Source organism: Acipenser ruthenus, unplaced genomic scaffold (genome assembly GCF_902713425.1).
Source record: "Acipenser ruthenus unplaced genomic scaffold, fAciRut3.2 maternal haplotype, whole genome shotgun sequence".
Taxonomy (NCBI): domain Eukaryota; kingdom Metazoa; phylum Chordata; class Actinopteri; order Acipenseriformes; family Acipenseridae; genus Acipenser; species Acipenser ruthenus.
In genome coordinates, this window is record NW_026708117.1 from 99,422 (window position 1) to 115,054 (window position 15,633).

The 15,633-nt window shown below is 45.0% G+C and overlaps 1 protein-coding gene across 1 annotated transcript; it reads right to left on the reverse strand.

Annotated features, from left to right (window-relative positions):
- Positions 1-3,474: 3,474 nt before the first annotated feature.
- LOC117968015 (protein FAM83F-like) lies at positions 3,475-12,572 on the reverse strand. The gene is made up of 5 exons (XM_059019854.1): positions 11,968-12,572; positions 8,766-8,933; positions 7,428-7,549; positions 5,148-5,881; positions 3,475-3,777 (listed from the first exon to the last, which is right to left on the reverse strand). Exons 1-5 carry the CDS (start codon positions 12,427-12,429, stop codon positions 3,704-3,706), a joined length of 1,560 nt encoding a protein of 519 aa, XP_058875837.1. The 5' UTR covers positions 12,430-12,572; the 3' UTR covers positions 3,475-3,703.
- Positions 12,573-15,633: the final 3,061 nt, after the last annotated feature.

Genomic DNA, 15,633 nt, shown 5'->3' on the forward strand with positions numbered 1-15,633 from the left:
AGTGGGGTTTGAGGAGCTCAGTGGTTAGATAAAGAAAGCGCTGGACTGCAGTGTGGAAGGCAGTGGGGTTTGAGGAGCTCAGTGGTTAGATAAAGAAAGAATGAATTATAAATTGAACTTGAACTGCACAATGATTAAGGGGGTAGTGAAACAGCCAATTAAAAGGGGAGGTTTGAAACCCTTCAGTGACTGCACCTTTAAGAGTTAACCCCCCCCCCCCCATCTCACTCTCGTCTGATATCTTCAAAGTATTTCTCTGTTTGAGGTCTCTTAACAGATCTCAACATGCAGAGGGGAACACACCCAGTTCACAGCAAGCCTGCCTCTAACTTTCTGAGTTTGAAGACAGCAGATCTCAATAGAAATTTAAGGTGGACCGCTACAGTTCAGGATGTGTTTTAAGGCGGACCGCTGTAGTTAATTACATCAGTGGAAATGTCTTCATAGACCAGCTCTAGTTTGGGGCTCTAGTGCCTTCATCAGCGTGACTGAAACTAAACTGAGTCCAGCAGACCAGCTCTAGTTTGGGGCTCTAGTGCCTTCATCAGCGTGATTGAAACTAAACTGAGTCCAGCAGACCAGCTCTAGTTTGGGGCTCTAGTGCCTTCATCAGCGTGACTGAAACTAAACTGAGTCCAGCAGACCAGCTCTAGTTTGGGGCTCTAGTGCCTTCATCAGCGTGACTGAAACTAAACTGAGTCCAGCAGACCAGCTCTAGTTTGGGGCTGTAGTGCCTTCATCAGCGTGACTGAAACTAAACTGAGTCCAGCAGACCAGCTCTAGTTTGGGGCTCTAGTGCCTTCATCAGCGTGATTGAAACTAAACTGAGTCCAGCAGACCAGCTCTAGTTTGGGGCTCTAGTGCCTTCATCAGCGTGACTGAAACTAAACTGAGTCCAGCAGACCAGCTCTAGTTTGGGGCTGTAGTGCCTTCATCAGCGTGACTGAAACTAAACTGAGTCCAGCAGACCAGCTCTAGTTTGGGGCTCTAGTGCCTTCATCAGCGTGACTGAATCCAGCAGATCAGCGTTTCCTTCCCCCTCTCTCCACAGCAGCAACACGTGCGACCGATTTCTTTACTCAATGCTGACTTCAAAGTGTTCACTAATGTGTCTTGTTTCCTGAGTTGTTTTTTTCAGGTCGTCGCCGTGGTAACGGATCAGTTCTCCGACGTCTTGTTATACCAGGAAGCTGCTCGAGGTGTTTGGGCTCTAGTGCCTTCACCAGCACACAAAAAAATGTGTCTGCTTGATTTATTTTAGTTTTACCTAGAAACTTCAGCGGAGCAATTTAAGTTTAAAATCTCCCCATTTAAAGAAAGGTCAGTAAATTTCAAGTTAACAAAAATATTCAAGGGACACCCTACAAAACACGATTGGGGTCTTAGAGGATCCCAGTGCTTGAGCATCGACAGTTAACCCCTTCCACCCCCTCCGCGCTCTCTGTGTGAAGACACGTCTCCTGCCCTCTGGCTCCTCAGTCCCATACTGGTCCAGGGGTCACAAATTAGATAAAGGGGCATTCAGAACAGAAAACAGGAGGCACTTTCTTTACACAGAGAACCGTGAGGGTCTGGAACCAACTCCCCAGTAATGTTGTTGAAGCTGACACCCTGGGATCCTTCAAGAAGCTGCTTGATGAGATTCTGGGATCAATAAGCTACTAACAACCAAACGAGCAAGATGGGCCGAATGGCCTCCTTTCGTTTGTAAACTTTCTTATGTGTGTGTCCTCCAGTCTTGACTTCTGTGCTACTTCAAACACTGGCTAGAGGGCTTGTCGACTTCTTTTAAAATGTTAGAATCTAAGAATCAAGTCTTAATTCGTCTTTGTTTTCCTAGTAGATGTCAGATGACCTCCATGCCCCACTCAAGGCAGATTCAAAACCATGCTGGCCCTGATTCTGCGTTTCCATTGCAATTAAGCCGGCCCACATTGGGCGCCAATCCGTGATGCCTCTTGATGCTCACCCCCCCCCCGTCCCCCGCGACCCTTTCCCAAAGCGTGATGGGTCGCTTGATTGGTCACTACACTGACCAATCACGTGACGAGGGGTGTGGTTATTTAATATTTTCTTGTTAGTAACAAAAAGCTCCTAAGATTTGATTGTGGGAGGCAAGTAGTTGACGTGAGCAGTGAGGCATGCTGGGAAAGAACCGCCAAACACCCTGTCGGAAAGTCGCGAAGGGGGTTCGGGGGGGGTGGGGGGGAATGCTTGACAATGATTGGCTGTCAGTCCTGTAGTCATGGAAACGAGGCGACAGCAGCTCCCTCTTTTAAGCCATGCTGGGATGTTAGTCCGATGGTTTTTTGTGGCTCTTCACCGGGCAAAACATGCTTTTGACTTGATCAGCACAAAAACTGATCCCTAACTAACAGATGCAAAGCTACAATTAGGAGGCAATTGTTTTTAATCAATTAAAATAGATTTTAAAATAATAATAATAATTTGATATTTTTAATATATACACCGTTGATCAATACTTTATGTACATTTTAAAAATGACACACTTCATTTATCGGTTTCATATTAATTATAAAACAGCAGCAATATTCACCTTACATCCCTAAAGAAAGTTTGTAAGTTTTCCCCCATGGTTACACGTGTACTCTGCATTTACCATGGTTTAATACACTTTACCACACCTCTCTGTGCTTCACAATGCTTCCCTATGCTTTACCAGACCTCTCTGTGCTTTACAATGCTTCCCTATGCTTTACCAGACCTCTCTGTGCTTTACAATGCTTCCCAATGCTTTACCAGACCTCTCTGTGCTTTACAATGCTTCCCTATGCTTTACCACACCCCTATGTGCTTTACAATGCTTCCCTATGCTTTACCACACCTCTCTGTGCTTTACAATGCTTCCCTATGCTTTTCCACACCTCTCTGTGCTTTACAATGCTTCCCTATGCTTTACCAGACCTCTCTGTGCTTTACAAAGCTTCCCTATGCTTTACCAGACCTCTCTGTGCTTTACAATGCTTCCCTATGCTTTACCAGACCTCTCTGTGCTTCACAATGCTTCCCTATGCTTTACCAGACCTCTCTGTGCTTTACAATGCTTCCCTATGCTTTACCAGACCTCTCTGTGCTTTACAATGCTTCCCTATGCTTTACCAGACCTCTCTGTGCTTCACAATGCTTCCCTATGCTTTACCAGACCTCTCTGTGCTTTACAATGCTTCCCTATGCTTTACCAGACCTCTCTGTGCTTTACAATGCTTCCCTATGCTTTACCAGACCTCTCTGTGCTTCACAATGCTTCCCTATGCTTTACCAGACCTCTCTGTGCTTTACAATGCTTCCCTATGCTTTACCAGACCTCTCTGTGCTTTACAATGCTTCCCTATGCTTTAGCTTTCCCTGGGCTTTATAACACTTTGTTGTGCTTTTACTAAGGGAGTGTGTCTGTCATGGGAGATCTTTGTATGCTTAATATTATACAGGGGGGGTGGGGAAAAACCATGTAGCACACACTTTCAGTAAACTGTCCCTCGTGTGGCCTTTTCATTTCTCGTGGGGTTCCACTAATATTGTGCATTGTCTGTCAGTCTGTCTGTCTGTCTGTCTGTCTGTCTGAGCCCCCTAGCCCCCCAGATTGAAACCCAGCCCTGCAGAGGCAGGGGAAAGGCAGGAATGAGAGGCTGTCTGTCTGCCTGTCTGTCTGTCAGTCACCTCCCCCCCTCCCCCTCTCTCCTCTTTAGGAAGTTATGCATCCCTTTTTTGACGTCCTCCTGCTATCTTTCCCGTTGCTTAAAGTGGGGCTCGAACTACCTGAAAAAACAAGAAAACAAAAACACCTTAAAAGGGGAGTTAACAACATAATTAATCTTACCTATCCTGCACACGAGGTGCAGTTTTGAAAGAAACACATGTTGTAGCACATCAGTGTTTTTAATATGCTTTACCAGACCTCTCTGTGCTTTACAATGCTTCCCTATGCTTTACCAGACCTCTCTGTGCTTTACAATGCTTCCCTATGCTTTACCAGACCTCTCTGTGCTTTACAATGCTTCCCTATGCTTTACCACTCCTCTGTGCTTTACAATGCTTCCCTATGCTTTACCAGACCTCTCTGTGCTTTACAATGCTTCCCTATGCTTTACCAGACCTCTCTGTGCTTTACAATGCTTCCCTATGCTTTACCAGACCTCTCTGTGCTTTACAATGCTTCCCTATGCTTTACCAGACCTCTCTGTGCTTTACAATGCTTCCCTATGCTTTAGCAGACCTCTCTGTGCTTTACAATGCTTCCCTATGTTTTACCAGACCTCTCTGTGCTTTACAATGCTTCCCTATGCTTTACCAGACCTCTCTGTGCTTTACAATGCTTCCCTATGCTTTACCAGACCTCTCTGTGCTTTACAATGCTTCCCTATGCTTTACCAGACCTCTCTGTGCTTTACAATGCTTCCCTATGCTTTACCAGACCTCTCTGTGCTTTACAATGCTTCCCTATGCTTTACCAGACCTCTCTGTGCTTTACAATGCTTCCCTATGCTTTACCAGACCTCTCTGTGCTTTACAATGCTTCCCTATGCTTTACCAGACCTCTCTGTGCTTTACAATGCTTGGCAGCAGTGTGGAGTAGTGGTTAGGGCTCTGGACTCTTGACCAGAGGGTTGTGGGTTCAATCCCCAGTGGGGGACACTGCTGTTGTACCCTTGAGCAAGGTACTTTACCTAGATTGCTCCAGTAAAAACCCAACTGTATAAATGGGTAATTGTATGTAAAAATAATGTGATATCTGTATAATGTGAAATAATGTATAATGTGATATCTTGTAACAATTGTAAGTCGCCCTGGATAAGGGCGTCTGCTAAGAAATAAATAATAATAATAATAATAATAATAATAATACAATGCTTCCCTATGCTTTACCAGACCTCTCTTTGCTTTGCAATGCTTCCCTATGCTTTACCAGACCTCTCGGTGCTTTGCAATGCTTCCCTATGCTTTACCAGACCTCTCTGTGCTTTACAATGCTTCCCTATGCTTTACCAGACCTCTCTGTGCTTTACAATGCTTCCCTATGCTTTACCAGACCTCTCTGTGCTTTACAATGCTTCCCTATGCTTTAGCTTTCCCTGTGCTTTTATTACACTTTGTGAGAAGCTTTTAGAAAGGCCAGCTCTGTGACATACCGTCTCCCTCCAGGGTCTGTACAGTGGGGAGAGAGAAACTCAGCTTGCTGAGCTTGGACTTCCGCTTCTCATTCCTCATCAGCTTCCCCAGCCCGTCCTCCAGGCTCTCCTTCTCCACAAACTCAAAGCTCTGGTCGCTGCGGTTCAAGCGATCCGGTCCCAGAGGGGGTTGGAGTTGGGGAGACGCGGGAGAATTCGGCTTTGCGTTCTTCCCCCTGAAAGTGCTGCGCAGCTTCTTGGACAGCCCTCCGTTGGCCTTCGGGCCACTGCCGCCCGTCCCCTCGGCATTCTGGGTAACAGGAAGTGGGGCTGCGGGCGCTTCCTGTTTGTCCCCGTTGGCTGCGACGACGCTAGAGGCAGCGTCGCTGAGCAAAAAGCGTCTCATGATGCCCGGAGAGGCGCTGGTCAGGTCCTGCTTCGAACTGGACAGCCCTAAAGCGTCTCCGAACACCAAGGAATATTTGGGGTTGTGGTATTTGTGGGCAGGCGGTCGGAGGTTCGAGGCGGGAGCCCCGTCGTTGGTTTCGAAGCGAGACGTCACCGTGGGCTTGGTCTGGATCGTGGGTGGCGGTTTGGTCGGGTTTGGGGGTAACGGGAGCCCCAGTTCTCGGTGAAGGCTCACCGCGTCCGAGACGGCGTACAGCTCTCGGAAATCGCGGTCAAAGACGTCGACGATGTGCCCGGTCATTACGGAGATGAGGTTCCGGTCGAGGCGGGAGGCGGTCCAGGTGAAACTGCGAGAGAATTAAGAGAGGTTCAAATGTCACAAACTTGTTATTATCAAAAGATCTCTTTTCTGTACCGTCCAGACTTAAAATACTAAACGAAGCTGAGGAAATGACTCCCATTTGGAGCAGATGTGTATTCAGCGGCAAACTAGTTTCGAACGGAAGTCAACTTACCCTGAAGACGCTGAGAGAGACTTCTAGTGGAAACGTTTGCCATTGAATTTACACTGAAGACGCTGAGAGAGACTTCTAGTGGAAACGTTTGCCATTGAATTTACACTGAAGACGCTGAGAGAGACTTCTAGTGGAAACGTTTGCCATTGAATTTACACTGAAGACGCTGAGAGAGACTTCTAGTGGAAACGTTTGCCGTTGAATTTACACTGAAGACGCTGAGAGAGACTTCTAGAGGAAACGTTTGCCATTGAATTTACACTGAAGACGCTGAGAGAGACTTCTAGTGGAAACGTTTGCCGTTGAATTTACACTGAAGACGCTGAGAGAGACTTCTAGAGGAAACGTTTGCCATTGAATTTACCCTGAAGACGCTGAGAAAGACTTCTAGTGGAAACGTTTGCCGTTGAATTTACACTGAAGACGCTGAGAGAGACTTCTAGAGGAAACGTTTGCCATTGAATTTACACTGAAGACGCTGAGAAAGACTTCTAGTGGAAACGTTTGCCATTGAATTTACACTGAAGACGCTGAGAGAGACTTCTAGTGGAAACGTTTGCCGTTGAATTTACTCTGAAGACGCTTAGAAAGACTTCTAGTTGAAACGTTTGCCATTGAATTCACACTGAAGACGCTGAGAAAGACTTCTAGTTGAAACGTTTGCCATTGAATCTACACTGAAGACGCTGAGAGAGACTTCTAGTGGAAACGTTTGCCATTGAATTTACACTGAAGACGCTGAGAGAGACTTCTAGTGGAAACGTTTGCCATTGAATTTACACTGAAGACGCTGAGAGAGACTTCTAGAGGAAACGTTTGCCATTGAATTTACACTGAAGATGCTGAGAAAGACTTCTAGTGGAAACGTTTGCCACTGAATTTACACTGAAGACGCTGAGAAAGACTTCTAGAGGAAACGTTTGCCATTGAATTTACACTGAAGACGCTGAGAGAGACTTCTAGCGGAAATGTTTGCCATTGAATTTACACTGAAGACACTGAGAAAGACTTCTAGTGGAAACGTTTGCCATTGAATTGACACTGAAGACTCTGAGAAAGTGCAAAACATCAGTCACTGAATTCAGTTTGTATGCAGCTCAGTTCTGGTCGTTGATCATGCACAAAGGGCAGCAGTGTGGAGTAGTGGTTAGTGCTCTGGACTCTTGACCGGAGGGTCGTGGGTTCAATCCCAGGTGGGGGGGACACTGCTGCTGTACCCTTGAACAAGGTACTTTACCTAGATTGCTCCAGTAAAAACCCAACTGTATAAATGGGGAATTGTATGTAAAAATAATGTGGGATATCTTGTAACAATTGTAAGTCGCCCTGGATAAGGGCGTCTGCTAACAAATAAACAATAATAATAATAATAAAGTACCTGTAGGATCCCGACAGAACTTTTTCTCCGTCCACCAGCATGTATTTACTGGACAGAGTTCCTGGCAGCTTCCCCATCGCCAGGGACAACCCAGTGCCAGCTACTGACCGGACACGCATGTTCTGGAAAACAAAACAGGCCCACAATCAATTACACCAGACCGACTCCGGACCGGAGGAGTCCGGTTCAGCCCATCGGAGCTCGTCCGAACTTATCACTCTTCCTTAAATGCGCTTTGCTTGCTCTTATCTGCCCCCTATTTTACTGCATTTAATCCTGTACTTTAGAGTACTGTAATCTGTCACAAGTGTTATTTAATCTGTAGTATTTTGTATTTAATTATATCCTGATGTAACTATCACTGACACTGTTATCTGCTCCATTATTGAATGGTATTTTGTCACACTTGTACTTGCTAGAACCAAAGTCATTGTATTTATCTTGCTCTTAACTGTATTAATACTTGTACTGTGATTCTTGAAATGTATTTTTGTTTACGACTGTAAGTCGCCCTGGATAAGGGTGTCTGCTAAGAAATAAATAATAATAATAATAATAATAATAATAATAATAATAATAATAATAACAACAACTGTGTCACACGTCGGGTCTCAGAGGATCCCAGTGCTTCAGCATCAACAGCTGACCCGTCCCACCCCCTCCCCACTCCCTGTGTGAAGACTCGGGAGGGGCGAAGATGAACCCACGCTGTCCTCCGAAGCGTGTGCCGTCAGCCGCCCGCTTCTTCACACGCTGCAGACTCACCGTGCAGCCGCCTCAGAGCTACAGCGTCGGAGGACAACGCAGCTCTGGGCAGCTTACAAGCCCGCAGGAGCCCGGACTGACCACAGGGGGGTGCTGGTGAGCCGAGGACACCCTGGCCCAACCGAAAAACCTTCTCGCAAAAGGGGCAACACGCGACTTCAGCTGAAGCCGATTCATCACAACAATTCTGGACGTCTCCCAACCTGAAATTGCAATTTCTTCAAAAGGAATGGATTTATTATCATTATTATTATTATTATTATTATTATTATTATTATTATTATTATTATTATTTATTTCTTAACAGACGCCCTTATCCAGGGCGACTTACAATTGTTACAAGAGATCACATTATTTTTTACATACAATTCCCCATTTATACAGTTGGGTTTTTACTGGAGCAATCTAGGTAAAGTACCTTGCTCAAGGGTACAGCAGCAGTGTCCCCCACCTGGGATTGAACCCATGACCCTCCGGTCAAGAGTCCAGAGCCCTGACCACTACTCCAAACTGCTGCCCTTTTAAAAAAAAAGGAACAGGGGTTGAAAAAGCTCCTCTGCCCGTTCTGCTCACCCGAATCTGCGGCTCTGTGATTTCCAGTCTCCGGCACATCTCAATGAAGAGGGGCAGCCCGCCACTGTCCAGAACAAGGTAGACAGAGACCTTCTTCTTGTAAGCAGCCTCCAGCAGGTCCTGGAACAAGAGCAGGTCTGAGAACTGATCCATTACCACGGCGACGACCTGAAACAAACAAACAAACAAAAAATCGTTGAGGCCGACCTTCACAGCAGACATGATGGTGAACACTTTGAAGTCAGCACTGAGTAAAGAAATCGGTCGCACGTGTCACTGCTGTGGAGAGAGGGGGAAGGAAACGCTGATCTGCTGGATTCAATCACGCTGATGAAGGCACTAGAGCCCCAAACTAGAGCTGGTCTGCTGGACTCAGTTTAGTTTCAGTCACGCTGATGAAGGCACTAGAGCCCCAAACTAGAGCTGGTCTGCTGGACTCAGTTTAGTTTCAATCAGGCTGATGAAGGCACTAGAGCCCCAAACTAGAGTGTGTGTGTGCGTGCGTGTGTGTCCGCGTGTGTGTGTGTGTGTGTGTGTCTGTCAGCGTGTGTCTGCGTGTGTGTGTGTGTGTGTCTGTGTGTGTGTGTGTCCGTGTGTGTCGGATCGCCCCAGATCAGGTAACTAGGCTGAACCCGGGACTCAGTGAGCTGTGAGGAGAAGTTAAAAAGAATGAGACCTCTTCAGATGAAAATCAATCAAGCGAACCCAGACACTCAACTTTAGCACAGAGATGAACAGGAGTGTGTACATGGAGTTTAGAACTGTTTTACAGAGAGAGAGAGAGAGAGAGAGAGAGAGAGAGAGAGAGAGAGAGAGAGAGAGAATTATAAATTGACAGAACAGGTGAAGTAGTAGGGTCTAAAACACTGAGATTTTTAAAAAAAAGCTGTGCTTTGAAATTATTATTAATGAGTCATTCAGAAGGAGGCTTTTTCTCCAAAGCGACTTCCAGAGACTAGGAGGGTGAACTCTGCATCATCAACAACTGCTGCTGCTGCTGCTGCTGCTGCTGCAGAGTCACTTCCAATAGGAGCTCGTTTGTTTGACGTCTCATCCGAAGGACGGAGCACAAGGAGGTGAAGCGACTCGCTCAGGGTGTCACACACACACGCACACACACACACACGCACACACGCGCACGCATGCACACACACACCTGGTGCTGAATCGTCAGACACTGCCTGGAGTGTGAGGAGTGATGTGTGACTCACTCTATTACTGCTTCTCTGATCTGTGCATGAGTCAAAGCTGCTGAACTCTGCCCCCAGGCTTAGAAACAAGGAATGAAAAAAAAAAATATTAACTTTAACCTAAGGCAAAGCATAGATAAGCATTGTAAAGCACAGAGAGGTGTGGTAAAGCATAGGGAAGCATTGTAAAGCACAGAGAGGTCTGGTAAAGCATAGGGAAGCATTGTAAAGCACAGAGAGGTCTGGCAAAGCATAGATAAGCATTGTAAAGCACAGAGAGGTGTGGTAAACATAGGGAAGCATTGTAAAGCACAGAGAGGTCTGGTAAAGCATAGGGAAGCATTGTAAAGCACAGAGAGGTTTGGTAAAGCATAGGGAAGCATTGTAAAGCACAGAGAATTCTGGTAAAGCATAGGGAAGCATTGTAAAGCACAGAGAGGTCTGGTAAAGCATTGGGAAGCATTGTAAAGCACAGAGAAGTCTGGTAAAGCATAGGGAAGCATTGTAAAGCACAGAGAGGTCTGGTAAAGCATAGGGAAGCATTGTAAAGCACAGAGAGGTCTGGTAAAGCATAGGGAAGCATTGTAAAGCACAGAGAGGTCTGGTAAAGCATAGGGAAGCATTGTAAAGCACAGAGAGGTCTGGTAAAGCATAGGGAAGCATTGTAAAGCACAGAGAGGTCTGGTAAAGCACAGGGAAGCATTGTAAAGCACAGAGAGGTCTGGTAAAGCATAGGGAAGCATTGTAAAGCACAGAGAGGTCTGGTAAAGCATAGGGAAGCTGTCTATAAAATGGAAACTGTGTTAATCTTGATCTGTGTGGCTTGAAGGTTTCATTATTGCACACTCACAGTAACCTCTCAGGCAGATCAAAGTCATGTGTGTTTCTGTCAGCGACACACCCTGTATTTTTGCAAAGGAACGAGATTCAGCAACAGTGATAACATTACCCGAAAAATATTTATTAACTACAAATAATAACTACTAATACTACTACTAATAACATCAAAACCTACCACAAAATCACAAAGTGACTAATTATACCAACATGCATCATAATAATATACAGCTGAGGGCAACAGCTTTGCATCTCCCTGTAGAATGAACTTGCTGGCTAGGACTACGGCTCCCAGCATGCCTCTGCACCCGCGGCAATGGTGAGGCATGCTGGGAGCTGTAGTTCTTTATGCTGTGGTCTCGTATCACAAGCGATACAGACCTCTATTACGATACATCATGTACAGCTGTGGGCAAAAGTTTAGCAGCATCACCCTCTATATAGAATGAACTGATTCAGCTTCATAGAGTCCAATGAAAGCTGCTGAATAATGTTCCCTTGTTAACATATTGAATCACACACCCCCTATATAGAATGAACTCCCTCAGCTTCATAGAGTCCAATGAAAGCTGCTGAATAATGTTCCCTTGTTAACATATTGAATTCCACCCCCTCTATATAGAATGAACTGATTCAGCTTCATAGAGTCCAATGAAAGCTGCTGAATAATGTTCCCTTGTTAACATATTGAATTCCACCCCCTCTATATAGAATGAACTGATTCAGCTTCATAGAGTCCAATGAAAGCTGCTGAATAATGTTCCCTTGTTAACATATTGAATTCCACCCCCTCTATATAGAATGAACTATCTCAGCTTCATAGAGTCCAATGAAAGCTGCTGAATAATGTTCCCTTGTTAACATATTGAATTCCACACCCAGCGCTTTGTAGTTTTCCAGATACTGAGCAGAAAAACTGATAATGAAAAAAAAAAAGTGACATTTCAGAAATCTCACATGAAATACGACTGGACTGCGATTATGGCTTCCGGTAGAGACTTTTGATGATAAAAACAAATATCTAAATAATGTTTATTTAATTGTTTCTAGGCTATGCAAAACCTTTAGCCCTAGCTATACTGCTAATAATAATAATAATAATAATAATAATAATAATAATAATAATAATAATAATAAATGCATGAATAAATCAATAGATATCTGAACGCGTTCACCTTTTTAGCCTCCTGGATCATTCTCCGCGCTACCTCTCTGATATGCGGGCCATTGTCTTTTGGGGGGTGAGTGTGGATCGTCACCCGGGTCACCCCTTTGTAACCCCCCGCGTCCGGCCAGCCGATATCCAGCGGCGGGACCTCGGTGTCGGACAGCTGCGGCCAGTACGTGGACTGGACCTCGGTGTCGGTACCGGCAGCCGTCCCACGCTCCACTCGCGTTTCCTCGTCCTGCGCGTCGCGTCGCTTCCAGCTTTTGCGAAGTTTCTTCCTCTCCTTGGCCGACAGAAACTCCCGGATTTTGCCCGTTTTTGCGGCGAGGCGAAAAGCGCCGTCTCCGTTTTGCAGCAGCTGGTCCACGGCGCTGCGCTGCTCCTCGCTGTAATAAAACTCCGGGTTGGACTCGGAGATTTTCTCGTTGACGTGTTCGTCTTCCACGCATTGCAGCTGGGAATCGGCCATTTCTCGCTGCGGGAGAGCCACAGACTTTATATAATTTAATTATTTTTTTTATTAATATATAAATATATTTTTCGACCACCAATAAAAGAACTTCCTTGAACAATCCTTGACTCTTACCTGTGTGACAGGTGAGCTTGAGAGGGCGGGGCTTCGGGAGAGGATAGGACGGAGGGGGGGAGTGGTTAGGAACGCCCCCCTCCACGTCGCCCAATCCTCAGCCAGAGTTCTACCGAGAGGCGTGTTTAGAACGGTATGTGGGCGGGGTCTCGGAGTCCAACGTGTAACTTTCTGAGGAAGGCGAGAGATTTTCACCAGTGCGGGCCTGGTCATTGAAACAGATTCAAAGTTTGCTTTTGGTTTTGCTGTTTCGTCCTCGGCAAGACGGTTTTGTTCGGGCATGTTTTGCAGTGTGAATATCCCTGATAAGCAAACAGCCGCACATACATGAACCCGCGATCGTATTATAAAAACGGGCGCGGCTTTTCAACGGAATAAATGGATCAGCCGATTCGTGTCTTGTGATGATGTGATGTCATATCGTGGGAGAAATTAATTTCGCTTTGCTGTCACGGGTTCACACACAGCAACGATCCCATCGGCAGGGGTGTCGTTTTGAGTATTTTCTATATAATTAATAACTTGAAAATGTATTCGCTCGCCATTATAAAATAAAATAATAAACAACACTAGGTCTGTCTGTCACACGTCATACTTTCCTCCATTTAGCTGTTGAAGCGCTTCTGCGATTGTCAGGAAACTCGTTGTTAACATTGTTTAAATAAAGTTCTTGAGAGGGGGTATATAGGGGGCTGTCTGTCTGTCTGTCTGTCCGTCTGTCACACTTAAATATTCCGCATACTATGAATCAGTCATTTTAATATACTTGGCCACAATCAGAAATTTAATTTTAAAGATGGTCAGCGCTCCTTTAAAGGGAGGGACCAGCGATACTGTTAATAAAGCTAATAAGAGGTGAGAGAATGGATTATAAAGATGGTCAGCGCTCCTTTAAAGGGAGGGACCAGCGATACTGTTAATAAAGCTAATAAGAGGTGAGAGAATGGATTTTAAAGATGGTCAGCGCTCCTTTAAAGGGAGGGACCAGCGATACTGTTAATAAAGCTAATAAGAGGTGAGAGAATGGATTATAAAGATGGTCAGCGCTCCTTTAAAGGGAGGGACCAGCGATACTGTTAATAAAGCTAATAAGAGGTGAGAGAATGGATTTTAAAGATGGTCAGCGCTCCTTTAAAGGGAGGGACCAGCGATACTGTTAATAAAGCTAATAAGAGGTGAGAGAATGGATTTTAAAGATGGTCAGCGCTCCTTTAAAGGGAGGGGCCAGCGATACTGTTAATAAAGCTAATAAGAGGTGAGAGAATGGATTTTAAAGATGGTCAGCGCTCCTTTAAAGGGAGGGGCCAGCGATGCTGTTAATAAAGCTAATAAGAGGTGAGAGAATGGATTTTAAAGATGGTCAGCGCTCCTTTAAAGGGAGGGGCCAACGATACTGTTAATAAAGCTAATAAGAGGTGAGAGAATGGATTTTAAAGATGGTCAGCGCTCCTCTAAAGGGAGGGACCAGCGATACTGTTAATAAAGCTAATAAGAGGTGAGAGAATGGATTTTAAAGATGGTCAGCGCTCCTTTAAAGGGAGGGGCCAGCGATACTGTTAATAAAGCTAATGAGGTGAGAGAATGGATTTTAAAGATGGTCAGCGCTCCTTTAAAGGGAGGGGCCAGCGATACTGTTAATAAAGCTAATAAGAGGTGAGAGAATGGATTTTAAAGATGGTCAGCGCTCCTTTAAAGGGAGGGACCAGCGATACTGTTAATAAAGCTAATAAGAGGTGAGAGAATGGATTTTAAAGATGGTCAGCGCTCCTCTAAAGGGAGGGGCCAGCGATACTGTTAATAAAGCTAATAAGAGGTGAGAGAATGGATTTTAAAGATGGTCAGCGCTCCTTTAAAGGGAGGGGCCAGCGATACTGTTAATAAAGCTAATAAGAGGTGAGAGAATGGATTTTAAAGATGGTCAGCGCTCCTTTAAAATCTTGTTACACGATCCTGCTTAGTTCTGTGTTTACTGAATCGGTGCCCGAGGCAAAATCGTTGATGACAGAAGCCCTTCAAGATAACAAGGTCAGGCTACAGTGTCTTGTTATTTAGAGAAATTATACTTCCTCATAAGTGCACTGAGACAGGTTTCAACTCAAACGCACATTCTTCCAAGATCCTTCTGTCATCGTTACAAGAAGTAGAATTATATACAAATCAGGGGAAACTCACCCTTATAAAAAAAGTCCCATAGTAAAAGCACAGCAATGTGTAATTAAGCACAGTGAAAGCTAAGGCATAGGGAAGCATTGTAAAGCACAGAGAGGTCTGGTAAAGCATAGGGAAGCATTGTAAAGCACAGAGAGGTCTGCTAAAGCATAGGGAAGCATTGTAAAGCACAGAGAGGTCTGCTAAAGCATAGGGAAGCATTGTAAAGCACAGAGAGGTCTGGTAAAGCATAGGGAAGCATTGTAAAGCACAGAGAGGTCTGGTAAAGCATAGGGAAGCATTGTAAAGCACAGAGAGGTCTGGTAAAGCATAGGGAAGCATTGTAAAGCACAGAGAGGTCTGGTAAAGCATAGGGAAGCATTGTAAAGCACAGAGAGGTGTGGTAAAGCATAGGGAAGCATTGTAAAGCACAGAGAGGTCTGGTAAAGCATAGGGAAGCATTGTAAAGCACAGAGAGGTCTGGTAAAGCATAGGGAGGCATTGTAAAGCACAGTTAGGTCTGGTAAAGCATAGGGAAGCATTGTAAAGCACATAGAGGTCTGGTAAAGGACAGGGAAGCATTGTAAAGCACAGAGAGGTCTGGTAAAGCACAGGGAAGCATTGTGAAGCACAGAGAGGTCTGGTAAAGCATAGGGAAGCATTGTAAAGCACAGAGAGGTCTGGTAAAGCATAGGGAAGCATTGTAAAGCACAGAGAGGTCTGGTAAAGCATAGGGAAGCATTGTAAAGCACAGAAATGCCACATTTAAAAGTTTTATGAAAAGGTAGCTACAATGCAAAACGACTTTTAAATGCAAAAAAAAGTGTGTGTACACCTTTAAAAGAATATGTCTTCTTCAGTTCAGTTTCGGTTTCTGTGAAATATCACGGTACTTTCCAGCTGGCTTCAACAGTCGTTATTTATGTCAGGGTCGTGTTG

Coding starts and splice junctions, on each gene's coding strand:
- LOC117968015 (XM_059019854.1), bottom strand. CDS start 12,429: ATGGCCGATTCCCAGCTGCAATGCGTGGAAGACGAACACGTCAACGAG. Junction 8,934..11,967: donor TGATCCAGGAGGCTAAAAAG/GTGAACGCGTTC, acceptor TGTTTGTTTCAG/GTCGTCGCCGTGGTAATGGA. Junction 5,882..7,427: donor GTTCTGTCGGGATCCTACAG/GTACTTTATTAT, acceptor ATTCTCTCGCAG/TTTCACCTGGACCGCCTCCC.